The sequence below is a fragment of the Artemia sp. Qi Xiang Cuo genome, chromosome 19 (assembly GCF_049724085.1).
Source record: "Artemia sp. Qi Xiang Cuo chromosome 19, ASM4972408v1, whole genome shotgun sequence".
Classification (NCBI taxonomy): domain Eukaryota; kingdom Metazoa; phylum Arthropoda; class Branchiopoda; order Anostraca; family Artemiidae; genus Artemia; species Artemia sp. Qi Xiang Cuo.
In genome coordinates this window covers 9,825,612-9,853,384 of record NC_142812.1, presented here as the reverse complement: position 1 = coordinate 9,853,384, position 27,773 = coordinate 9,825,612, and the positions used below count along the sequence as shown (strand labels likewise).

General features: G+C 35.2%; 1 protein-coding gene across 4 annotated transcripts in view; it reads right to left on the bottom strand.

The window, feature by feature from the left end:
* Window positions 1–27,019, bottom strand: part of LOC148940480 (alpha-crystallin A chain-like) — a 46,971-nt gene extending 19,952 nt beyond the window's left edge. Inside the window, exons 1-3 of one of the 4 annotated variants that reach the window (XM_089104975.1) lie at window positions 26,897–27,019; window positions 22,012–22,142; window positions 14,689–14,943 (exon numbers count right to left, since the gene is read on the bottom strand). In XM_089104975.1, coding sequence (XP_088961101.1) covers window positions 14,689–14,943; window positions 22,012–22,133 — 377 coding nt within the window. In that variant the 5' untranslated portion in view covers window positions 22,134–22,142; window positions 26,897–27,019. Of the gene's footprint in view, window positions 1–14,688; window positions 14,944–22,011; window positions 22,143–25,830; window positions 25,858–26,896 lie in introns of those variants that run through there. The other 3 variants (XM_089104977.1, XM_089104976.1, XM_089104978.1) reach the window with 3 other exon arrangements.
* Window positions 27,020–27,773: the final 754 nt, after the last annotated feature.

Below are 27,773 nucleotides of genomic sequence, written 5' to 3'. Positions count from 1 at the left end.
AATATGATTCTATTGATGTATCCATGGATATCAAAATTCCAGTTTTTAGAGTTTTGGTTACTATTGAACAATGTCGCTCCTTACTTACAGTTCATTACCACGAACTGTTTGAAAAAATATTAGTTTTTTTCCTTACTTTCAGTTAAAAAAAAAAACAAAAAAAAAACTAGTGATAAACTTATTAGAGTGACAAAACACTTTTATATTACACCTGTGAAAAGCTAAGAAATCCAGCTCAGAAAAGTAAAAAAAAATAGCAAGCCACACATCCCAAATCATAGATTTCAGACAACACACACCAACGAAAGACTAAGAAATCTAGCTCTGAAAAGTACACTGAATCGGACGGTATGATTTTGATTAAAGTTCTATGACTTTTAGGGGGAGTTTCCTCCTTTATTAAAAATAATGCAAATATTCTCAGGCGCATAACTTTTGATTGTTAACACTAAATGTAATGACTTGAAATCACTTATATATTTGAAATCAGCATAACAATACGATTCTATTGATATACCCATTGATGTCAAAATTTTAGTTTTTAGAGTTTCGGTTACTATTGTACCTTGTCGCTCCTTACTTACAGTTCCTTACCACGAACTGTTTGAAAAAATATTAGTGTTGTTCCTTTCTTTCAGTTAAAAAAAAAAACAAAGAGTTATGGTTACTTTCGGACGACTTGCACTTTACAGGCTTGGAACATTTGGTGGGTAGATATTACACCTGTGAAAGGCTAAGAAATCCAGCTCAGAAAAAAAAATAGCAACCCACACACCCCAAATCATAGATTTCAGACAACACACACCAACGAAAGACTAAGAAATCTAGCTCTGAAAAGTACACTGAATCGGACGGTATGATTTTGATTAAAGTTCACTGACTTTTAGGGGGAGTTTCCTCCTTGATTCAAAAATAATGCAAATATTCTCAGTCGTATAGCTTTTGATTGGTAACACTAAATTTAATGACTTGACATCACTTATATATTTGAAATAAGCATAACAATACGATTCTATTGATGTACCCATTGATGTCAAAATTTTAGTTTTTAGAGTTTTGGTTACTATTGTATTTTATTTTTAAATATTTGGTATCTTACCTTTATTGGTCAAATAAAAAACTTACCTTCTTATTTGTGGATCCTGAATATGGATATAAGCATCATAAAAGTCACTCAGGAAAGCCTGTAGTGGATATGCCGCCAATTTTGCATGTAACCATTTATAGTTGAATAGGACGTGGTTGAACAAATCGTCAAACCTTTTTGATCTAATGAAGTGGAACGGAAGCTCACCAAACTGAAAAGATAAATGTAATAATTAACAATTATTAAGTAGATCATGGCTTAATCTAAATAAAATTGCTTTTGACTACTGATTGCCAAGCAGTAAGAGAGAATTACAATGTACCAATATATGATGTATGTAAATCCTTTTCTTACATCTCCGATGTTTTAATAGACATTCTAAACGTTCGATATGCTAGCTTACTCTAAAAATAATGAACACATAACAATGTAAGGTATAATATATTTTTAATGAGATAATGTCATGTAGAATTGAACAACTTTGGACATTTTGAATCTGTTCCATAAAATGCATCACCATGAACTCTCTTGATAGTATAGCTCTTGTCTTCTCTTAGTTCGTAATCAGTAGAATATTAATTATTACATTTTGACTCAGACACAATTTTTATAGGTGTGTCATCGACAGGGTCAATATGCTTTTCGTCTGTGGTATTATTTGATTCATTGACTGTTTGATCAATGGCAGTAACGTTTGCTGGTACTTTATTTTTCATCGATTCATCTTTATATTCCTTAGTGATATTTTCTGCCAATGGCCTTTATTATTTTTCTAGCAATTTCACTGTCTATTATCACACTATTTTTACAAAGGTAACAGTTTCGGCACGTAGACAGGATATGGTTTATAATATTAGTAGAAGAGTAGGCCTTTCTTTTCGTCTTTGCTTTCGTTTGAATGCTAATATCCGAAAGCTGACGATATGGTTTAACACTGGGTAACATGTTACCACAAGCACTAGCAAGATGCCTTTCCTTGGCACCTATCCAAACGAGCGGGGATTTCCCCACTGGTTCCTACACATTGCAAAACGTGAGCAGTATGAAAACTCCACGTTTTCAACCAGACTGGTTATTTAGGGACCAATCAGGAGAGACATGCAATGTCGACATAGCTTTATTTCATTTTTTTAAGATTAATTTAGACGAGGTTACGTGCCGCACGTAACCTCGTCTAAATTAACCTTAAAAAAATGAAATAAAGCCAGTGTTAAACCATATCGTCAGCTTTCGGATATTAGCATTCAAATGAAAGCAAAGACGAAAAGAAAGGCCTACTCTTCTACTAATATCATAAACCATATCCCGTCTACGTGCCGGAACTGTTACCTGTGTAAAAATAGTGTGATAATAGACAGTGAAATTGCTCGAAAAATAAAAAGGACATTGGCAGAAAATATCACTAAGGAATATAAAGATGAATCGATGAAAAGATAAGTACCAGCAAACGTTACTGCCATTGATCAAACAGTCAATGAATCAAATAATACCAAAGACGAAAAGCATATTGACCCTGTCGATGACACACCTATAAAAATTGTGTATGAGTCAAAATGAAATAATGATTATTCTACTGATTACGAACTAAGAGAAGACAATAGCTATACTATCAAGAGAGTTCATGGTGAAGCATTTTATGGAACAGATTCAAAATGTCCAAAGTTGTTCAATTCTACATGACATTATCTCATTAAAAATATATTATACCTTACATTGTTATGTGTTCATTATTTTTAGAGTAAGCTAGCATATCGAACGTTTAGAATGTCTATTAAAACATCGCAGATGTAAGAAAAGGATTTACATACATCATATATTGGTACATTGTAATTCCCTCTTACTGCTTGGCAATCAGTAGTCAAAAGCAATTTTATTTAGATTAAGCCATGATCTACTTAATAATTGTTAATTATTACATTTATCTTTTCAGTTTGGTGAGCTTCCGTTCCACTTCATTAGATCAAAAAGGTTTGACGATTTGTTCAACCACGTCCTATTCAACTATAAATGGTTACATGCAAAATTGGCGGCATGTCCACTACAGGCTGTCCTGAGTGACTTTTATGATGCTTATATCCATATTCAGGATCCACAAATAAGAAGGTAAGTTTTTTATTTGACCAATAAAGGTAAGGTACCAAATATTTAAAAATAAAATACAATAGTAACCGAAACTCTAAAAACTGGAATTTTGATATCCATGGGTAAATCAGTAGAATCATATTTTTATGCTGATTTCAAATATATAAGTGATTTCAACTCATTAAATTTAGTTTTACCAATCAAAAGTTATACGACTGAGAAGATTTGCATTATTTTTGAATAAAGGAGGAAACTCACCCTAAAAGTCAGTGAACTTTAATCAAAATCATACCGTCCGATTCAGTGTACTTTTCAGAGCTAGATTTCTTAGTCTTTCGTTGGTGTGTGTTGTCTGAAATCTATGATTTGGGATGTGTGGCTTGCTATTTTTTTTACTTTTCTGAGCTGGATTTCTTAGCTTTTCACAGGTGTAATATAAAAGTTTTTGTCACTCTAATAAGTTTATCGCTAGTTTTTTTTTGTTTTTTTTTTTAACTGAAAGTAAGGAACAACACTAATATTTTTTAAAACAGTTCGTGGTAAGGAACTGTAAGTAAGGAGCGACATTGTTCAATAGTAACCGAAACTCTAAAAACTGGAATTTTGATATCCATGGATACATCAATAGAATCATATTTTTATGCTGATTTCAAATATATAATTTGTTTTTATTTATTTAATTTTGTAAACGATCAAAAGTCTGTCTCATCCTTAACTCGTTACTCTTTATTTTGAAGTTGGCTTTTTTTTTCCAAATTTTTAAAGAAAATAAGTTATAATGAAAATCAAGAATTTAGCGTATTTTAAGTTTAAAATGAAAAGTATTCATATGAAGGAAATAGGCTTCTTAATAATTTAATATATTTTTACTTTCAGAGCTCTGTAATGAAGCCCGAAGGAGGATTGTACTATCCCCATAACCCTGACGATATAGTCAGGGACGATAGATGCTATTGGTGTAAACAGCGGAACTGGTTTTTGATATGGAGAGATACACGAAGATACGAATCAACATATAAGTGTAGAACGTGTAATAAATATACTTTGCTTTGTGGCTTTCATCACGATAGATTAGATATTTTTGTATAAATTAAAGAAAATCAATAAGTTCTTGCATTTGAACCTTTGAGTATTGAGAATATTAGAAAGGTCATAGAATTCAATATGAAATCTCAAAGTAACGTTTTATACTCTCCACCCCCCGCGCATGTAACCGTAAAAAAAAATACTTCCAGGCTTTTTCCATAAGAACTTTTTTTTAAACTTCGAAATTATTCAACTTTATTTTTTTTGTACGTATCTTAAAATGACAAAATATGTTTACGGCTCTAACATCAAAATTCTGATGTTGCTCCTTACTTTCAGGAGGATTTGCATATGCGATAATGGATAATTATTACGAAAATCATACGGGGGAGGAATCTACATCTTGGGGATTAAAAGAAATTTAAACTTCTTCTTATCAGATTCAAGCGCTTATCAGACCCAAGCTTATGCGACTCAAATTTCTCTTTAGAGTGCTAACGTGTATCTCTTGAAATAATTTAAGTCCAATTAGCTTAGATTTTTCACTAGCAACTTGCCCTCCGCTATAACTTCGCTAATACATCCTTCTGCCAATCAACCCATCTCCTCCAAAACACTTTTCAGCCATTTCTTGTTAAAATTTTTTATTTCAACTCATCCACACGGGTTTTTCACTAGCAACTCGGCCTCCACTATAACTATGCTAATAGATCCTTCTGCCCCTACGGATATTACGAGGTGTGGAGAATGAGTGGAATATGCAACTTCTATCGGATATTAAGACGTCGATTGACCCCGAGTGAGAAGGAGGCGTGGGAGGCATGGGCGCATGATCAGAAGAAGAAGAAGAATACGGAGAATTAATAGTCTTTTTGTTCACCATTATAGATGAATAAACTGATTTAGCCAATGGAATGAAGTCCTATTCCTACAAGTTAAGTTAGAATAAAAGAATCAGGTAACAATCCCCCCCCCATGTAACTGAATCCCAAGCTTCTGAACCCCCCATGCAACTGAACCCTCGTGCTACTGAACCCTCATGCAATTCGACCTCATTTAACTAAACCTCCGTGTAACTGTACCCCCCCCTTTTAACTGAACTCTCATGCAACTCAACCCTGCATGCAACCCATCTCCCTCAAAACACTTTTCAGTCATTTCTTGTTAAATTGACAATAAGCTCCAAAACATCACTTGTGTATTATACAGTACACTATCATCTCATCTCCTCCAAATCGCAAATCCCCCCCGCCTCGTTCAACTGAATCGCTCCATGTAAGTGAACCCCTGTATAACCAAAACCCTGTACAACTGAACCCCATGCAACTGAACTCTCGTGCTACTGAACTCCCATGCAACTCAACCCCATTTAACTAAACCGCCGTGTAACTGTACTCCCCTTTAACTGAACTCTGATGCAACTCAACCTTCCATGCAACCCATCTCCCTCAACACACTTTTCAGTCATTTCTCGTTAAATTGGCAATACGTTCCAAAACATCACTTGTGTATTATACAGTACATAATTACGGCATCTCCTCCAATTCGCAAATCCCATTACCCCTTTTTTTTTGCAAAGATTAATCAAACACTTCCGATTGTAAAAGCATTAACAAAATTTCCAATCACTAAACGAAAACTATTCCTTTTATTCAAATCCTAATCACCAATCAAGTTATGCTCGTTCCTCCGAAAATCTAAAAAACCTAGGTCTGAAAACCCTAAACAGCTAATTAACTATTCTAATTTATGATTTCAGGCACGTAAAACCATAAAATACTAAAGTTAACTTCTCAATTAATAAACCCCAGGAGTCAAACACATACGAAAACCTAAAAAAAAACTAGGTCTGAAAATCCCCAAACAGCCAATTAAATATTCTAATTCATGATTTCAGGCAAGTCAAACCACGAAATAATAAAGTTAACTTCTCAAATAATAAACCCCAGGAACCTAACACCCACGAAAATATAAAAAACTTAGTCTGAAAACCCAAACAGCTAATTAACTATTCTAGTTCATGATTTCAGGCATGTCAAATCACGAAATACTAAAGTTAACTTCTCAAATAATAAACCCCGGGAACCAAACACCCACGAAAATCCAAAAAACGTAGGTCTGAAAACCCTAAACAGCTAATTAACTATTCTAATTCATGGTTTCAGGCACGTAAAACCACAAAATACTAAAGTTAACTTCTCAAATAACAAACCCCAGGAGTCAAACATACACGAAAACATAAAAAACCTAGGTCTGAAAATCCCCGAACAGCCAATTAAATATTCTAATTCATGATTTCAGGCAAGTCAAACCACGAAATACTAAAGTTAACTTCTCAAATAATAAACCCTGGGAACCTAAAACCCACGAAAATCTAAAAAACTAGGTCTGAAAACCCAAAACAGCTAATTAACTATTCTAATTTATGATTTCAGGCACGTAAATGGTCCCACGAAAATCTAAAAAACCTAGGTCTGAAAACCCTAAACAGCTAATTAACTATTCTAATTTATGATTTCAGGCACGTAAAACCATAAAATACTAAAGTTACCTTCTCAAATAATAAACCCCAGGAGTCAAACAAATCCGAAAACCTAAAAAAAACCTAGGTCTGAAAATCCCTAAACAGTCAATTAAATATTCTAATTCATGATTTCAGGCAAGTCAAGCCACGAAATACTAAAGTTAACTTCTCAAATAATAAACCCCAGGAACCTAACACCCACGAAATTCTAAAAAACTATGTCTGAAAACCCAAACAGCTAATTAACTATTCTAGTTCATGATTTCAGGCACGTCAAATCACGAAACACTAAAGTTAACTTCTCAAATAATAAACCCCTGGAACCAAACACCCACGAAAATCTAAAAAACGTAGGTCTGAAAACCCTAAACAGCTAATTAACTATTCTAATTCATGGTTTCAGGCACTTAAAAACACAAAATACTAAAGTTAACTTCTCAAATAATAAACCCCAGGAGTCAAACATACACGAAACCATAAAAAACCTAGGTCTGAAAATCCCCGAACAGCCAATTAAATATTCTAATTCATGATTTCAGGCAAGTCAAACCACGAAATACTAAAGTTAACTTCTCAAATAATAAACCCTGGGAACCTAACACCCACGAAAATCTAAAAAACTAGGTCTGAAAGCCCTAAACAGCTAATTAAATATTCTAATTTATGATTTCAGGCACGTAAAACCACAAAATACTAAAGTTAACTTCTCAAATAATAAACCCCAGGAGTCAAACACACACGAAAACCTAAAAAACCTAGGTCTGAAAATCCCCAAACAGCCAATTAACTATTCTAATTCATATATATATATATATATATATATATATATATATATATATATATATATATATATATATATATATATATATATATATATATATCTGCATATTAAATATACATATATATATATATTTCCCGAGCGGAAAAACGCAAAACGGCGCGACTATCGCGTAAAAAAACGTGTTTCTGATCCCAGTCACATTCTCCATATTTTTCTGCACATGTCTGCCAAATTTCATGCTTTTACCATATAAAATGCTCAAACCTGACGCTTATGTACCTAACTATTTGTTTTAATTAGCGGGGAAGCATCTTAATACCCTATTTCAATTTCTTGTTTCGTCGTTCATATTTTCAGTGAATGCGACTCATGCGTTGAAAATATATTCTTAAGTTGAATCTTGGTTAAATATAATTAGAAAAACATTTTATAGATATATGACAAACAGAAAATGAGTTTTTTAAATGTAAATTTTACAAGTGGAAATTTAATTTAAAAACTATGCATCGATTGAATTGGCTTTTGGACACTTTTCACTCTGAGGGACACCGGGACACTATTGGTCAAAAAGGCAGCTTTTTGAAAAAAAAACACTTTTTTGGACACTTTTCCAAATCAAAAACCAAATGTCTTTATTTTCTTCTTTTTTTATATATAAATACGACTGCTTTTAATTTGTACTTTACTTTTAAGCTTTGGTAGCGTCTTGGGGATTTTTCTTATAGATGTTTTTGCGCACAGGTTTCTCGGCACTTTTTTCATAGGTTTTGAAAATTTATAGTGACAACCCTGTATATTGGTTGATTTTCTAGAGGGACACTGAAAGTGTCCCTTTTTGGCCGATTTGGACACTTGTCCCTAAAAGTTTTGGCAACCCTGAGCAGTTCGTCATTCGAACTGTTTAATTTTGGTTGAACCTGTCGTTGCCACTACCTGTGATGCGTGCCACTAGCCTGCCCCCCCCCCCCCCAATTTTTTGGCATTAGGCAGAAATTTTGCAAAATCGGCCGAAATTTAGCAAAATTCTTGATTTCTGCAGAAAATTCGGCATAAATCAGGTAGCGATTCGGTAAATTTTTACGAAGAATCCCCTCCCCCCCCAATAAAATGATCCTCAGGACGCCCCTAGTTACAGTAACTGTAGTGTAGTATTAAAAGGATATATAGTGCCTTCTGCCTAGTTCAAAGTCCCTCACAACCGTTTCTGAGGCATTTCTGATGCGCCCGCTTGACAAACTGTGTTTGCATAGTGTGTTTCGAATTAGTTCCATGCAGTTTCTATATATCCCAAATTTTTCACCTTAATATCCTTAGTTTTAATAGCAGTAGTAGTAGTAGTAACAGTAAAATTAATCGTAGTAGCCCAAGATTTAGTGGCAGTAGTAGCAATAGAAATAGTAATAATAGTTACAGCAGCAGTAGTATGAGTAGAAGCAGTAGCATTAGGATGAAAATATTTTCTTTGGTTTTTCAACATCCCTCACAACAAACCCAGTTCGTTTCAACTTCACACACCAAACTGTTCCTAAGATATTGCTGTTACACCCTTTTGACAACCTGCACGCAGAGGGCGCGTTCTGACCCATTTCATCTTCCCACTCAAAATTTAATCTTCAAAACCCTTAAGCATAGTTCTAATACAGTGGTAGTTTTGATAATACCACTAACAGTATTGAATAGCTGTAGTACTACTTGCAGCAAAAGTATTAACCTTTTGCCTTTTGGTCAGTAGAACATCCCTCTCATCAAGTCCTGGATATTTCAACCTAATAAAATTAGCCATCGCAATGACATTGCTGATGTCCTTTTGATCACCTGTATGTTCATATACTTCTTGAAATTTACATCTCAATGCTCTTAGCCCTAAAAGTAGTTGCAATAGAAGTAGGAGTAGCAATAGTAATAAACGTAGCAGTAACAGTAGTATTAGAAGTATTGTACAAATATTGCCTTTTTGTGAAGTGATCTTCCCCTTTTAAGTATTCTCTGAAAGTTCCAACTTATACCCAAATCATTTCTTGAGATAAGCTATTTTGACAATGTGTATGCATACAGCGTCTATTGATTGAGTTGAAATTTTCCCTTAATACTGTAAATAAAGTAGTGTCGTAGTAGTAGTAGTGGTAGTTGTACTAGTATTGGTAGCATGCAAATATTGTCTTTTTGATTATCTCCCTTATTATTTCCTGAATTTTCCAAATTAATATACTCAGCTATTTCTGTGTTGCACCCTGTTTTGATTTAGTTCAGCAGTCCCCTCAACATTCTCTGAAAGTCTCACCTGAATACCCTTAGTCTTCTTGGAAAGTAAAGTTAAAACATGCATACCTTTCCCAATAACATACACTAGGTTTGAACAATGAAAAAATCAGCTTACAGCCCTTGTCTTAAGGACTGTGGGGAGGTTGACATCCCCAAAGACATAATTATTGGACCTTTCAACAAAACTGAACAAAATATCTCTCTTAAAATTTCGATCGCATATGTTTTGTGGAAAATAGGCTTGGGGGAAGGGGGCTGATTGCCCTTTAGTCACTCTGGACTCTTAAAAAGGGCAGTAAAACTTTCAACTTTTTATCAAATGAGCTTATACCAATTTTTCAAGTTTATACAACTACTCGTTCCATAAAAAACCTTAAATGCCCAACGCATAACTTACAACCCTTGCCAATGGGCTCTGGGGTATTGTGTCCACCCTAAAGAACATAGTTATATGATTTTTGGACTATTGGTAACAAAATGGCTCTCTCACAATTTCAATTGAAAGTGCTTTCGGAAAAGACGATGTCAGGGAGGAGGGCTATTTGCTTTCCATAATTGACTCTTAAAAAGGAACTAGAACTATACTTTTCAAATCAAATGAGCCTCTTCTAAAGTTCACATGACCACCCCTTCCATAAAAAACCTATATACCCCTGGAACCTACCACCTTTACCTCCAGACTCTGGGGGATTCTGTTTACCTCAAAGGCCTTGTTACATGATATTTGGACTATTTTTTAACAATTGGTTATCTCAAAACTTTTATCGGATACATTTGTGGAAAATACGACGTAAGAATGGGGGCGGTTGCCCCTTTTCACTTTCACTCTTAGAGAGGGAACTAGAACATAAGATTTCCAATCCAGAGAGCCCCTTCCGGAGTTTATATGACCACCCTTTCCATAAAAATCTTAGATGCCCTCATTACATAAATTAAAACCCTTGCTCTGAGGCCTCCTGGGGGGGGGGGCTGTCATTCTCAAAGACATAATTTCTAAACCTTTCAACTACGCTGGACAAAATGGCTATCCTAAAATGTTGATTCGGTATATTTCGGGAACTGATGGACTTGTGGGAAGGGGGGCTTGTTGCCCTCCAATCAGTTTTGACTACTAAAAAAGGCTCTTTTAATTTCCAATCGAATGAGCCTATATTGAAGTTTCTACGATAATAAATGGCCACCTCAGATTTTCCATCAGATGCATTTCAGAAAAATACATGTTGTGGGGGATATCCGTCCTAAAATCAGTTTGAATCTTAAAAAAGGTGATAGAACTTTTGATTACCAATCCAATGAGCTCCGTCCAAAATGTATACGACCTCCCTTTCTATAGAAGCTTTTTATGCCCCAAGGGGCTAACTTATAATCCTTTCCCTGAGGGATGTGAAGAGGGAGGGGGGGGGGGTGTTGGAATCCTCAGACATAATTTTCGGACCTTTTAGCTACGCTGAACAAAATGGCTGTCTCAAAATTTTGATTCGATGTGTTCGGAAAATAGTGGTCGTGGGAGAGGGGTCTGTTGCCCTCTAATCACTTTTGACTATTAAGAGAGGCACTAGCCCTTCAGTTTCCAATCGAAAGATCCTTTTTAGAAGTTTCTACGACAACAAATGGCAATCTCAAAATTTCTATCAGATGCATTTCAGGAAAATACGAAGCATAGGGAAGGGGGTGTCCACCCTCTTATCACTTTGAATCTTAAAAAGGGTACTAGAACTTCTGATTACGAATACAATGATCACCCTCTGAAGTCTATACGACCACCCTATCTACAGAAACTTTAAATGCATTTAAAGTACCCTTTCTACAAAAATTTTAATCAATGCATTGCAGGAAAATACGAGTTGTGGGAAGGGTATCCACCCTCTGATCACTTTGAATCTTAAAAAGGGTGCTAGAACTTCTGATTACCAGTCCAATGAGCCCCATCTGAAGTTTATACTACCACCCTATCTACAAAAACTTTACATGCCCCCTGGGTATAACTTACAACCCCTGCCCTGAGGGCTGTGAGGGAGGAGGGGTATCATCCCCAAAGAAATAATTTCCGGACCTTTTGACTACGCTGAACAAAATGACTATCTCAAAATTTAGATTGGGTGTGTTTGAGGAAATGGTGATTGTGGGAGGGGGTTAGTTGCCCTCTAGTTACTTTCTACCTTTAAAATGGGGGCACCAGTTCCTTCAATTTTTATTCGAATGAGCCCTTTTTGAAATTTCTACGACAACTCCTTCGATTCGAAGTGCCCTGGTCTAACCCCTCCCCCCCCCCAAAAAAAAAAATAATACATTGGGCCACATTGTTTTACTACTTACGCAGCGCTATTGTGCTGCCTATGATTTACGATATATCTAAACCACTAGTTTCTCATTATCTCGATGAATCAACACATCTAAAAATGGAAACTCACTCTCTGTTCGTTTTTCTACTGTAAAGACTAATTCTCTCCCTAAATGACTTAAATGTTCAAAAAACCTTTGATAGCTGAGTCTCCATCATTCCAAACAACCAAAACATCATTGATACATCTTCCTCGAAATTTAGGTTTTAAAAAGGTGTTTCTTCATAATTATTTAACGCTCTTCCAATTGCTAAGCCTTTTAATTAATGGAAAACATTATTTCTAAGCTTGACATAGCTTGTGTATTTATTAGCTATTTTATATAAATTTGAAATGGTTTTGTTTCTATTACTGAGGTTGATTCCTCTATCGTGTCTTTAAAACTTGTATATTGTTCGAGTTTTTTGACAAAATCGAAAGCGATTTGTCAAATTGAACTTAGTGTCTATTGATGGTATGTCAAAACTAAAACTCGATTTCAATAGATGTATCTATATATTTTTTGAGATTTTTTAAATTCGAAATTTTTAATGTAAGATTTTTTCAAATAAAGTCGGGGTTCCCAACCATCTTGCCAACAAGTTTTCAATCTTTACCGTTGGTGATTTAGTGGATCATACTAGAGGTCCCAGAGGCATACCTACTTTATGTAGTTTTGTAAATCATATATTCTCGGGCAAACCAAACCTTTTTGAAACAAGTTGTACTATTCAAGCTTTTTGTTACTTGTGAAAAGATTTTTTTTTTCATTTTCCACCGTCTTACTTAAATTATAAGACTTGTTTTTCTATATTTTCAGATTGTTGTATTTGTAAATGGAACGGCATAGTGGTCTATGAAATTATTAGGACACAGTCAACATAAACGGAAAACAGTCAAAATAAACAAGCATAGTTCACAATCCTATTTAACTCGAGCAATTTCGTAGCTTTGGGAGATCCCGTTGATGCTACCCACTTTGATTGAAAACCTTGCCAACTCAAGAGGACGTAAAATTTCCAGGATTACCACCCGGTGAAAATAAAAATTGATCCTAGTGATTTTTTGGTTGGTTTAGGGATTTTCTTTAATAATCTAGTGATTTATGTGCTGATTTAGTGTTTTTTTTTGTTTAGGCAATTAAAAAAATCACTAGAAATAGTGATTAATCATTAGCGGTGGCAACCCTGGAAATTTCATTGTCTATTCAATCAAATTTCATAGTAAAACTACAGATTATCAATAGCTACCGATCGCAATTAGACCTCTGGGATTAGATCTTCAACAACTCGACGCTTTTAAATAATACAAATGGAACCCCTGCTTGGTTTTAGAGTAAACAGCCAAACACTGGACGATGAAACATTTTTTAAATCAAATTGATTAGCATCAAAGTAGATGTAAAAAATATCAATATTATAACTTAAAAATGGTTTATTTGAAATGAAATTATCATAAGTCAAAACTGGTGAAGATGTTGGTGCAGATTTCATCATTAATTTCAAAGTTAAGCTCCAGCCTGATAAAAAGATAAGATATGTATACATTGGCATTTTAGAAAAAAATTGCTCACTTCAATGACTAATTTTCTTGTGAGACAAATACCTTTTTAGACAGTTTACTCACATACTCCACGGTTTGGATGTTAACTCCAAATAGAGAACTTTCCAATTTTACTTTTGAAGGACTATTTATATAAAATATTGAAAGTATAAAACACCCCAGTGTTTTTTTTTTATTGAGATTCGTTTTCGGAACTGCCGAATCAGTATAGGATTTGTCATTGCTAAAGGTCATTTTCAGCTTTGGTAATCTATTTTTAACACTTAGTTCTGGGGTTCTAGATCTGCGATTCAAAAATAGATGTTAAGCCATGAAACTTTGAAAAAAGGCTATATCGTTTGTATGTAGGTCAATGAATAGCGATATTTATCAGGCCGCGTTATAGATTAATCCATCTGTATTTGAAAGCCCATCTGTATTTTTTAACACTTAGTTCTGGGGCTCTAGATCTGCGATTCAAAAATAGATGTTAAGCCGTGAAACTTTGAAAAAAGGCTATATCGTTTGTATGTAGGTCAATGAATAGCGATATTTATCAGGCCGCGTTATAGATTAATCCATCTGTATTTGAAAGCTCATTCATTTCCCTCTTAGTATCTCCATCACTGCTTCTATAAAAAAATACATTTTGTGTCTCTTTTGACTAACAATGGCCTAATTATTTAGGGAAATGTTCAAAACCATCAAATGTTAATCCCTAAGAGTAAATAAGATTACAATTTTATTAACTTAGATCAAATTACACCAAGCATATATTTCAGAAATAGCGTTTGATTTCAATAAAATTTCACATTTGAGGGTGTTCAACCAAATAGCTAAAATCCTAAAAATAATATCGCACTATAGAAGTAAAATGTGAAAACATATTTAGCGTATAGTCCAGAAATGGTGTTAGATTCTCACCAAAGGTGGCATTTAATGATTTGTCATATTGTTAGTTAGAAATCTGAGACAAATCCAAGGTTTTCAAACTAAACTGTTTTAGAACCAAATTTTATGAAGTATCATACGAAAGAGGAAAGCTAAAAGAAAAAATCCTTACTCTCGAGAAACATATCCCTCGTCGCCTTCGAATTCTGGACGTTCTTTGTGTACAGCATGCACAATAATTTCCTTTTCGGTACTTCTCACTGTTATTTCACTTGCCCGAAAGCCAGGCAAGTCAACTCGGACTATCCAATCCTTATCATCTTCTTTGGTCATAACATCTTTTCCAGCCTTCTGAAAAACCCCTGGAATCGTCCTAATTCTTCTTCTTGCATGATGATGACGGCGTCTTCGAGGTACCCCGTAAGGTCTACAAGATTAAAAATCAGTGAAAAATCTGACCAGTCTGTCAATTTGAAGATATCTTAAGTACACACCGTAGCCAGGGAAACAGATAAGAGAAAACTTGTTTTTTTCCAGAAAAAAAATTGTATTTAATGCCACTCAACAAAACCATAGTTAATTGTGAAATTTAAATAAAAACAGTACCTTTTTCGTAATCACTGCATTTAATTTTACTTAACACTAGGCAAAAAAGAAAAAAATGAATCTCAAATGGCACAATAAAGTATATTCGTGAAGAAGTTCCCTCAACTAGCTGATATTAGCTAACTTAGCCTTAATTGTTCGGATGCGATATTTAAAAGGGTGACAAATGTTATTTTGGTCAAAGATGAGTTATGTATGTGTCAGTAGTAATGCCATGAGGCTTTCTACGACATCCCTGTTAAGTCACAACAGCCCAGTGAGATCACAACATCCCTGGCAAGCTTTCTGCAACATGCCCTGGGATGTCACGAAACAGCCCTGTTTCCAGCTGGAAAGATTGACATGAATAACATCACATGACTTACCCCCTCTTAAACGGTCAGGTGTAATATACTTGACATAATTTTATGTAACCTTGCGTCAGGAACACATGGGGGAATCCATTATTGTAACTTAGCGACAGCACACCTTATGTGATGTCACGAAATGATTGCGCAACCATCACTGTCACGTAACCTTTTTCGCCCGATAGGTTTAACGAGTTTCTTTTTTCATTCTTTATCTTTGACCTCGCTAAGACTCGAAAAGTCAATTCCCTTCCAATGGAAGAGCGGTCCAAGCAAGAGGACTAACACACCACTCCTAATATTCTGTTCTACTAAATACTTTCAAGAAATAACATATTCCCGTGACGTCACAGGACAACTCTGTCAATCCCATAATGCATCTACCGGGATTCCGAACGTAACCCTTGTTTTTCCTTGCACCTGGGTAAATTGGCACGAAGACGGGGAATGTTTATTTTTAGACAAAATTGTGCTAAATTTATGTCTAGCAATAAAGACGGAAGAAGTGCTTAAATTGTGTAAACTCCTTAGTCGTGCTAAAAAATAAATCTTAAAAACACAGACTTTGTAAATAAAACCTGTATATATACAGAAAAAATTAAAAAAAAATATTAAAAAAGAGAAAAAAGCAGTTAAAAAACACGACAAAAAAAAAGAAAAAAAAAAGAAAAAGCCTTATCGTAATATATGGAAAAAGAACCGTGTATTATAGAAAGTCGGGGGTCTTAGCATGCAATACCAGGGGATATGGCTGATATTAGATGCAAATTTAAACCCTATTAAGAATTTTTTAACGAAAATAATTCATTTCTTTGAGTGGAATGTTAGATTGCACAACCTCGTACAATACGCCCCCAACCTCCTATTATTTCGTATATATATTCCATATATATTCGAATCCATATATTTTCGGAATAATGCATATTTCTCATTGGCTATTTATTTATTATAATCTTTCGAGTTGTTCTGTATTGTTTATTTCCTTGTTGCGCTGTTTCTTCATTAATGTCTTTTTTGTATTTTTTTATCAAAAATATTGTTTGTTTCTATTTATTTTTGGGGCACTTTTCGGTATTTTTGCTCTTTTTATTACTTCGGTTGTGTCGTTTTTTATTTTTCTTAATTTGTAAATTCCTTCTTCAGGTCATTAATTTTAATTTTTTTTCTCTATTATTATTTATTTTTTATTTTTGTTTCTCTTTCCGTGCTAATGCTTCCTTGCAATATTTAACTAAAAAAAAACAAGTTTTTGTAACTCAAAGTAAGGAGCGACATTAAAACTTAAAACGAACAGAAATTATTCAGTATATGAAAGGGGATGTCCCCTCCTCAACGCTTCGCTCTTTACGCTAAAGGTTTTTATTGTTTTAAAAAATAAAGTTGCGAGACAAAGTTAAACTTTAGCGTAAAGAGCGAGGAGTTGAGGAGGGGACAGCCCCTTTCCTATACAGAATAATTTCTGTTCCTTTTAAGCTTTAATGTCACTCCTTACTTTCAGTTACAAAAACTTGCATTTTTAGTTAATTTCTGAACGTTTTTGAATTAATTCAGCTTTGATTTTGGCTTACCGTACATGAATAATTAAAACGAAATTCGCATATTAATTTTCCTTTTTTTGGCTAATTAGCTTTCTCGAAATTTTGTTCCCACGTAACTTACGAATTAACTTATGTCACGAATTTCTATATTCGTATGTTTTTATTACGTATATTAGGGAGTTCGGCCTCTACTCATTATTTCGGCCTTTACTCCGAAGCTTGAATTTTGATCGACTCCTAAGACCCTAAGCCAACCAATGCAGTTGATTATAGTAGAGATTTACTTTTAAAGTAATAAAAAAACTTCAGAATAAAGGGTATAGTATTGACTTGGGAGTGAGCCCCACTCACATACGGAAAAATTTATGTTCGTTTTAAGTTTTAATGTTGTTTCTTACTTTCAGTTGAAAAGAACTTGTCTTTTTATTTAATTTCTGATCGTTTTTTAAATAATACTGGGATATCTGGCGCCCCTTCACAGAAATTTCACTTCCCCCAAGGAAATATCTTCCATGGAAAGATCCTCCCCCGGTAACCCCTACTCTGACCCCAACCCCCACTAGAAAAAATTCCTCCTGAAAACACCTGTAAACTTCCCAATAACCAATGCTATGTGTAAACAATGGGCAAAGTTTATAACTTGCACTCCTTCCCCCCGGGAACTGTGGGGGATTAAGTCATCCTCAAAGAAATATTAATCAGAGTTTTGACTATACTGAACAAAATGGCTATCTCAAAATTTTGATTGGGTGACTTCAGGAAAACAATGAGCCTAGGAGGAGGCCAAGTTGCCCTCCAATGTTTTTGGTCACTTAAAAAGCGCACTAGAACTTTTAATTTCCGTTCGAATAATCCCTCTCATGATATTCTAGGACTATTGGATCGATACGATCACCCTTGGGGAAAAAAAATAAACACGGATCCGTGATCTTTCTTCTGGCAAAAAAAAAATACAAAATTCTACATTTTTGCACATAGGAGCTTGAAACCGCTATAGTAGGGTTTTTTGATACGCTGAATCTGATGGTGTGATTTCCATGAAAGTTCTATGACATTTAGGGATTGTTTCCCCCTTTTTTCAAAATTAAGACAAATTTTCTTAGGCGTGTAACTTTTGATAGGTAAGACTAAACTTGATGAAACATATATTTGAAATCAGCATAAAAATCTGATTCTTCTGATGTATCTATTGGTATCAAAATTCAATTTTTTAGAGTTTTGGTTACTATTGAGCCGGGTCGCTCCTTACTGGTAACGAACTTTTGATACCTGCTTTATTTATTTATTAGTTTATTTCTTTGAATTTGAATTTGTTTGACTCTAGTTCGGGTGACATATCCTCTTTGGGTGAGCAACTGATCCATTTTGAAAATAACCCAATAGATTTTCTTAGCTTGATTAATAATTCCGTAGGTCAGTCTAATAAATCACAATCAAATCCCCATTTTTCAGTTAGTAGTAAGTATGTATCGGATTTTGATCGAGTATCCAAACGAGATGGTGGTTTGTTTGAGCTTCAGCTTAATGTACAGGGCCTTTGTTCTTCATTTTATGAGTTGAAAAAAATAGTGCGTAGTGGCCACCCTGATTTTATTGGTCTTTGTGACTTTCCTTGATTCGAAAAATGAATCTCTATTGCAACTCTCTGGGTACAAGATGGAATGTTTAAATTGAAGTAGGATGGCAAGAAGTGGTCTCGCTGTTTATGTTTCGGAATGTTTTCCGTACTCTGTTAGACGTGACCTGTCAAGAAATGAAGAAGGAATTTTTGAATTCCTATTTACCGAGATTAAAACCCACGCTAAAACTTTGATTGTTGGTAATATATACCGGTCTCCTAGTGGGTCTATTCCCTCTTTCTTTCAGATTCTTGATGAGGTTTTGGAAACAATCCAACTTCATTCATGTGAACTTGTTGTTATGGGTGACTTCAACCTTAATTTGTGTGACCGAAGGTCATCCTCGTCCTTGGATTTTCTTTCAACAATGCACGCTCGTGGAACATTACCTTCTGCAGGCATTCCAACTCGCATTACTAACACTACTGCTTCTTTGCTTGATAATATTTTTTCATCGCTGACCTTGGTGCAAAATTTTGTGTTGACGAGTGATATCTCAGACCATTTTCCTGTTTTTTTCCACGTATGATTTTTCCGATGCGTTGCCAAGGAGGAACCAAGGAGCTGGTTTTTCCTCTTTAAAATTTAATGATCAGGGTTTGCATCTTCTTAGGTCACGGTTGGTGGGTTTTTAGTGGACTATTTCTGAAAATGAATCTGATATAGATAATTCTTTTTATGATTCTTTGAAAGAATTTACATTGGATGCATGTGTTGCGCCCCAGTCGAATCTGGCATCGAAAAGAACAACCCGTTTGAATCCTTGGATGACTTCGGGACTCCTTAAAAGTTGGAGGAAGAAAAATAATCTTTGGAAGGCTTACAGGTCCTCTAAGCTCTCTTCTCGTGATTCTCGACTTCAACTTTTCAAAGCTTATAGAAGAGTTTATAATTCGCTTTGCCGAAAGGCCAGACCGTTATTTTATTACATAAATTTCTCTGCGTGTGGTAAAGACATTAGGAAGACATGATAAGTAATCAATTCTGTTATCAGGCCATCTTCTCTGCCTCCTTCTATCCCTTCAAGTATAGTGATGGAAGGCGAAAATGTAGAGGGTGAGCTAGTTCAAGATACGTTTACTTCCTATTTCGCTAATATCGGCAAAGCTACAGCCTCTTCTGTAAGTCCTTCTTCTTTACCTGACTTTAGGTCTTACCTTGGACCGCCTTGTCATAAATAAATGGCATTGGAACCTGCCTCTGAAGCTAAAACAGCCAGAATTGTCAATGGTTTGAGGGGGGTCTTCATCTTCTGGTCCAGACCGTATTCCGACTAAGGTTGTACATTTCATTCTTCCTGTCATCATTTCTGCCCTCACGAGACATCAATGTTTCCTTTGAAAATGGTGTTTTCCCAAGTGCTTTAAAGCGTGCTCGCGTTATTATTCTTTTTAAAGGTGGATCAAGGAATGATCCTGCAAATTATCGTCCTTTTATCAGTGTTTAGTAAAATATTTGAAAAAGCTTTGCTTTCTCGACTTCTTAATTTTCTTAATCCTAAACACTTTTTTCATGATTTTCAGTTTGGTTTTAGTGCGAAGCACTTAACTGAGAATGCATGCGCAACTCTTTTGAAATATTTATATTCAGTTCTTGACTCTGGTCTGATACCTGCTGCTCTTTTTCTCGATGCACGAAAGGCATTCGACTCGTTAACACACAAGAATATTCTTTGGAAACTGTCCCATATTGGTATAAGAGGGAATGCTTATTCTTGGTTTCTATCATATTTATCTGGTCGAGTCATATCGGTTCATCCGCACTCTTCTAACCCTTCGGGAATAGAGTTTGGTGCTCCACAAGAATCTCTTATTGGGACGATATTCTTTTTAATCTATTTCAGTGACCTTATTAATGCGGTTCAAAATTTAAAACCTACCATTTGCTGTCGTCTTTGTCAACCAGCATTCGTCACTAATTGTGACAGGAGTTCGTCCTTACCGGTTGCACCTATTTCTTTTACTGATGACAGTACTCTTGGTACAGCTGGTATAACTGAGTCTGATCTTCGTTCGAGATAAATACCCTTTTTGAAAGAGTTATCCAATGGTTTGATGTAAATTATCTTGCCTTTAATGTCGAGAAGTCATTTTTTCTCATTTTCTCCCAAGTGTCAAAGGCTTGCCCTGAGTTAAATGAAATACACGTATCTTGAGGTTCTCTAAGTAGACCTAAGGATCGTTACGTTGGATTCAAAGGCATCTTGCTTGACGAAAATCTTTCCTTCAAGCATCATATTGACCTTATTAAAATGAAAGTCTCCAGGAGTCTTGGAATCCTTAGAATGCTCAAACACATATTCCTAGAGTCAATTCTCAGAATATTGTTCTACAGCCTAGTTCAGTCTTATGTTTTATATTGATCTGTTATTTGGATGTCAACTTTTCCCTCGTCTCTGATGAAACTTTCAAAACTTTATGATAGAGCATGGACTCTTATTAAGGAAACTAACCGATCTTCACTTAAACCCTTGCTTGATTTGAAATCTCTCTATTTTCTTTCTTGTTCTTCTTTCATCTTTTTACAGTTGCACGGCCATCTCTCTGCTGCTCTATGTAATAATATATCTTTTGTTTCGATCAATCTACTTATCATCTCCGCACTTCCAGCAATTTACAGATTCTTCATACTCTATCAGTGAGGTAACTCTGACAACTTGCAACAGGATTTGGAACACGCTCCCTGTGTCTGCACGAAGCTGCCACTCGTTTGTATGTTCAAAAATCACGTTAGGGATTTTCTAGCTAGTAATTAAGTTTTTTTTTCTCTTGTGTTGAGTCTCTTAAAGATGTGAATGTATGATGTTGAAAATGCTTTTGTTTTTTGTGTATTTGTTTCATTTTTGCTTCTCCCCTGTTTTTTTCCTGGCGATAGAGCCTTACGGGGGAGTTTATATTGAAGTGTATTTTGTTGAGTTTATTGATTGAATAAAATTGATTGATTGATTGAAAAAATATTGTGGTCACTATAATATAATGTAGTCACTTGGGTCCTTTAATATTGTGTTTAATATTGAACACTGACATTCCTCAGAATTTCCCCCGTGGACTTGATGTTTCAGTTCTGAACTCGGGATCTTCGGAAAAAATATAGCAGGAAAATTCCCTGCAATAGCATATTAAATATAGATATTATTGTTTTTCAATATCTTGGAATTTTTTCAAACTTTGGTTTTTAACAGGTAAATCACTAGCAGATTATTGAAGAGTCAGTGCCGGGTTCCCCATTATTATTTTTTATATCTATTACGGGTAGACTACATTTCCCCACTATTTGACTCCAAAATTGAAAAGTAAAGATAAATACTTGTTTTGCCCAAGCGTTCCACTGTAAAATACTCATGTCGTTTATATAGTTTGCAATGAAAGTCAGTAAACAGACTTACTTATAATACAGATCTTCTGAATAAGGATCAGTCCATGGATCTACCCAGCGATCAGTCCAGGGATCAGCAAGTGAGTAATCCCATGGCTCAGTCCAGCGGTTACCCCAAGGTTCAACAGTCATATTGGGAATCTATGCAAAAGAAATGATTATGAAATAGAAAAAAAGTGCATTCACTACAATAGTTTCAGGTTAACAAGGGCATGCTAATATTAAATGGGGAAGCTACAGAAAAAGGTTTCCATAAAAACCCCCAGCAAAAATGGAATTTCATAGTAACAAGGAACTTTGAAGGTCAAAACGAATTTTCATCACAGCAATTATATGAAAATAAAGTTATTATTTGAAAAACGTTCGAGCTCAGTCTTTGCGATTCTAAAATAATTGTGCTATATTGTTTAGAGAGAAATATTCGGATATCTACGAGTAATCCAGGTCAATAGTATACAGTGTCTTAGGATAGTCGTTAAGAAGTGTTTCTAGTTTTTAGCAGCAAGTTCAAATTATCACATTAGATTTTTTTCTTTTTTTTTACAACAAGCACCAACTTTCACCTTTTTTTTTTATTCTGCTGATCAATAATTTCAGGAAATGAACAGTACTTTTGAACAACCTTCAAACAATAACTGAGATCCAATTTTTTATTATCAGTTTATTGAGGTTAGTTGAGTAGGTCTATAGAATCGTTGTCAATTTCAGAATAAACTTGTTTTTCAGTTGATATTTCCGGTAATTTTCACTAGTCGGTCTTACAAGCCACATCTGCTGCCCTTTTAAGGTTTGCAACTGAGAATTGTTGCGTGTTGCCTTAACCTTCGTTTGATGAACAGCAGCATCCTGTATTTAAGCACATTGTGCACTTGGTGTCTGTGCACCCATGAAACAGCAAAGATTAAGAATAGCAGCTTTTCAGAAGGAGACATTCTAGAACTAAAAGCAGGCATTTTTAAATTGCCAATTTTGTGCTCATTTTCATGGTTTGGGTCGCATTTTTGACAATTCTCCAGCTCCCCTCTAACGGTCTAATATAGTAATAGGCTTTGTAGAAAAAAAATAATAATTAACAAAGAGTGATTCAAAGACAGATAAAAATTGGGGGAAAGGAAATATGATTCAATAACCCTGCCTGTCATAAAGCAAGAATTTCATCATTTTTTTGGTTAGATCTGAAATTGTCCAGAACGTGAACCAAACCGTGAAAATGTGCATAAATTGGTAATGTAAAATCCCTCTGTTCTAGCATGTCTCTTTTTGAAGAGCTGCTTCTCAACCTCTACCCATGAAATTTCAATGGGAGAAATTAAAAATAATCCCAAAATATGCACGAGGATGTATCATTTGTAATTTAGCTCAATTTTCAAAAAATAATTTGAAACTTGCAAGAGATACTTCGAATTTTTAAACCCTATAATGAAGAAAGAAGCAAACCTGGCAGATGTCCATGGTGACCAGTTAAAATCACTCTGTAATCGTACTTGAAGACTAATCTTGAAAAGTTAACAATATAATAACAAGAGGGATACCATTTAATTCTCCAATTTAAAAGCTCCAGTTATAACCCCTACCATTAGAATTGCTCTGCATGTCCCTTTAGGGCCGTGATATACCCATAGAAATTATACTAAACTGGGGAAACCGTAGGCTAGATGAAGACGGAAGGAGCCCTGATAATATCATTAATGTAAATTTTTTGCATATTATACAATAAGAAATTTGTCTTTACAGCGTTTTCTTCTGAAGTTCTGTATATTGTTGCTCTGTAAAAGAGTCTCTCCCAGTAAGAGTGGCTCTGGAGTAAAAACTCTTCCTAGCTAATTTATCTGCTATGGGCTGCCTCCCCGTCGTAGCATAATATTTGTAGGCATGAATATATAATGGGTCGGAGGTAATAGGCTTGAGACTGTCTGTGCAGGATTTCGACTCTTGTTGATAGAAGAGCATCGTCAAGTGCTGAAAACAACGTTGTGACCAAGATGGGTTCAGGATTGCACAAAGCCTCCATTCACACTGGAGGTCCCAGGGACTTCTCGTTGTTTGGTTCTAAGCCGGCTTAAGTGCTTCGGTGTAGACTTGCGAAGATGTGATCCCCGTCCTGCGCTGGTATCTGGGATCATTGCTTTTCCTGAGGCCAAAATAATTTCAATGATTTAAAGACATCAAAATTGGAACTTGGGATGTTATGACGTTAAAAAATGACTATCGTATCAACATTTTGACTAACGAATTCAGACAATTCGAGCTGGACTTATTAGGAGTTTCAGAAACTCATATTCCAGGGGTAGGAAGCATGAATTAGGTGATATTAATTTGTTTACTAAGGCAGGAAGGATGGGGTATATAGATAGGGAGTAGGGCTTATGATAATACTAATTGCTCATTTTATGACTAAAAAGTTCAGGGTATCAGTTATAGTAGTATATGCCCCCTGTAGAGCCACCTGACAGAGATAATAGTGACTCGGATGAATTTTACTTACAGTTACAGGAGCAAATAGACAGGGTCCCAGGTAGAAATATGATGTTTTTACTAAGGGATTTTAACGCCTAGGTCGGTAGAAATAAGGATAGATGGCATCCTTCCATAGGTAAATTTGGTGTAGGAGAAAAAACAGTAATGGATACAGACTTTTGCAACTTTGTGGGTATAACAATCTAGTTATAACCAATACGGTATTTGGTCATAAAATGGCCCATAAATTAACAAGATATTCAAGTGATGAAAAGGCAGCACACCTTATTGATTATGTTATAGTAAACCGAAGACTGGCAGGATCAAAACAAGATACTAGGGTATATAGGAGTTCTGTTATTGAATGTTAAAAGTAAAGATCCCCATCTAGGGTTGATTTTAAAGCTGAAATTTCGGAAGGGTAACTGCCTCCCGGGAAGTTATGGTGTTGATAGACTCCAGGATAAGAATTTGAGAGAAAGTTTCCAGGAACAGTTGACTACTAAATTGGAGTTAGAATTTGACAATGTAGAAGATGGTTGGAACAATTTTAGAAAAACAATTTGTGAAGTTGCTGAAGGTGTTTTAGGGAAGAAAGTTAGTACTGCAGCTATGAATATTAGTGAAAAAGCTTTATGCTTAATAGAGAGGAGGAGCGGTGTCGTTTTAGAACCAAATTTTCACTCTTAGGTTAATAATTCAGAAGTGCGTGAGTTGTCAAACACGTTTGGTCCTCAGTTTTACAGATTATGAGCAAACGTTCAATTCTGTTGATAGAAGACCTTTAGCAAAGGTCTTATCCTTGTATAGTGTACTAGACAAATACATTAATGTGATCAGTGCTATGTACGAGAATAACACTGCTGCGGTTAAGGTAAGAATTTCTAAGGGTCGTTCTTTTCCCTTCTACAGACGTCATTAACCATATTTCACCTGTCACCTCTGTTGTTTGACTGATGTTGAGTCTGATCAAATGCTGCAAAGTTGAGGTAGTTGCCTCAATGTTTTCTCAGCATTATTGGGGGGGGAATGCCCCCAACCAATAATGTGGAGAAAAAATATTATATACCTCATACCCCTTGACCATCAGGATATGAACCTCTGTTGCCCTCCCCCCTCCAATAAAATGCTGGAGATTAGCCCCTGGATAGGGGAACAAACAGGTTAAATCAGAAAATAGCCAAATTCAGCATTTTCATATGCTATACTAGACGAAATTTGCTACGAAGCTTATAGACGACGATAGAAAACAGATCTCACCTTATAGTCTGAAAAAGCTTAAAAATTACTCAGTTTTAATAAACAAAAATCAGTTTTCCTGAATAGGTGAAAGTTACGTAGATGGTAAGCTTTCGTAAATTTTACTACTCACCCTTAATATTTCCCCTATCGGTTCAGATAATTAAAACTCAGTGACGGCACAAAAGCTGGCTAATCTTAATATGAGCATATCGGGGAGGTCAGTTCACACAATACATCTGTTTCCATGGTAACTGTGAAAAAGCGTTTTGGTGTCGTAAATTTTACAAATGCTTACGCTTCTAGAGTTTGGCTTGAAATAATTTCCTGTCATTCATTTTAATATCCTTAGCCTTGGTAAAATTAGAAGCAGTACAATTAGTAGTAATAGCCAGCATCTAGCGCATTATGGTTAGTTGAATTTTCTAGCCTAACCCTTTGCCAAAATAGTAAAAGGTAGCTGAACTAGAATTTTACCCTTAAGACTGCAATAGGTTCGTATGGAGGGGAAGCTCTGGTTTCTTGTAATTGTTTCATATCCACAGATAAGAATAATAAACGAGAGGGAGGGATGGGCTCTTTTTGTCCTACAGACCTAAATGAATAAAGAAAAGATGAAATCATCTCTGAAATTTGAGCTCTGAGCCATATAATCTTTAACGACCTTCATTACACCAATTACAAATTACGAACTGTCTAATCAGTTATTAACGTATCAAAGCAACTAGTATACTAAAGCATTACTATTACTATGGAGTTGCTGCAGTGTTAAGCTGCCTAAAACCAGCAGGATGGTAACCACCTACTCGCCCTCTCACACTAATTAAAGGTTTTGGCTTCACGATTAAACAAAGAAAACATTTTAAAGTTATCATAAAAAGGACCAAAACAGGCACCCCAAGACTTGCGATGGATGGGAGGGAGCTCAAAGGGTCTTTCAAGCGTTTCTTTGAATGTTTGAAAATCAAAGATCAAATATTTTAGCATCGGAGGTAAAGGTCTTTATGCTTAAATTTAAATTTTTCTGGACCTTCAGCGGATATTATCAGCAAACTTCTTAAGCATTAAAGAAAGATTTAAAAAAGGGCCTGAGAAGTAACTTCAGAAACCAAAGATTTTCCTTATAAATAATTTTCTGTCAAAAGAAAAAAGATTATAATAGAAATATATATGGTATGATATAAAGTATAAACCTCTACCTTGCCTCTAAAACTCTGCTATTCCTACTTTTATCCTATTTTCTAAACGAAGACATTACGCTATCCTCCGTGAATGCTTACATTTTGCAGCCAAATCCAACGTTTGAGCTGGGTTGATTTCTTGGAACCAAGTATGTATTTTGTGTGAAAGTAAGACAGGAACAAAAGGGAAATTTTCGATAGGGTACTTTGAAGTACGTGACATAATGCAGACACATTTACATAATTAAGGAAGTAAAATTCAGCTTACTGACTTGTAATGAGTCGTAAAAATCGGACTCCCTTAATTTTGAGAAAAAAATTAATTGTTTCCAATCTTCGGAACTATAAAAAAAGTATCTTTTTCCATGCGAGGGAAAACAGCGACGTTACAACCAAATTTTCTACATATGAGGGGAGGGAAGGACAATACCCTCAACCACCTTACTTTATATTAAATGTTAATCAGGGCTTTCCTGAAACTATTTTAGAAGTTGACACCAATAGCTATTTAGTACTTGCAATTTATTTACAAGATTGTCTTTAAAACAAAGGGACTGTAAAATGTATTCTTTAAGGAAAATACAAGTACATTACCCTATGCTCAAGGTTAACGACACTAGACCTCAGAGGGGTATGAAGGAACAGTCCATCCACTCATATCTCTTTTACTTGTCTCTTTCTTTTTAGTTTGTTTTATTCATTTAAATGTCTGTTCTTTTTAGGTTTAATTACAGATCTTGAAGTAATCTGTTCGCTTTTAGCTAGGCTTTATTGTTCATTTTAATTTCCGTCCGTTTTTTGTTCGAGAAACTAGCTCCTAGGACAATTTCAACTTTATTGGGGATTAAGTTCCCCAGTAACATGCATCGGTCTCCAGTGGCGTCATATGGGGGTG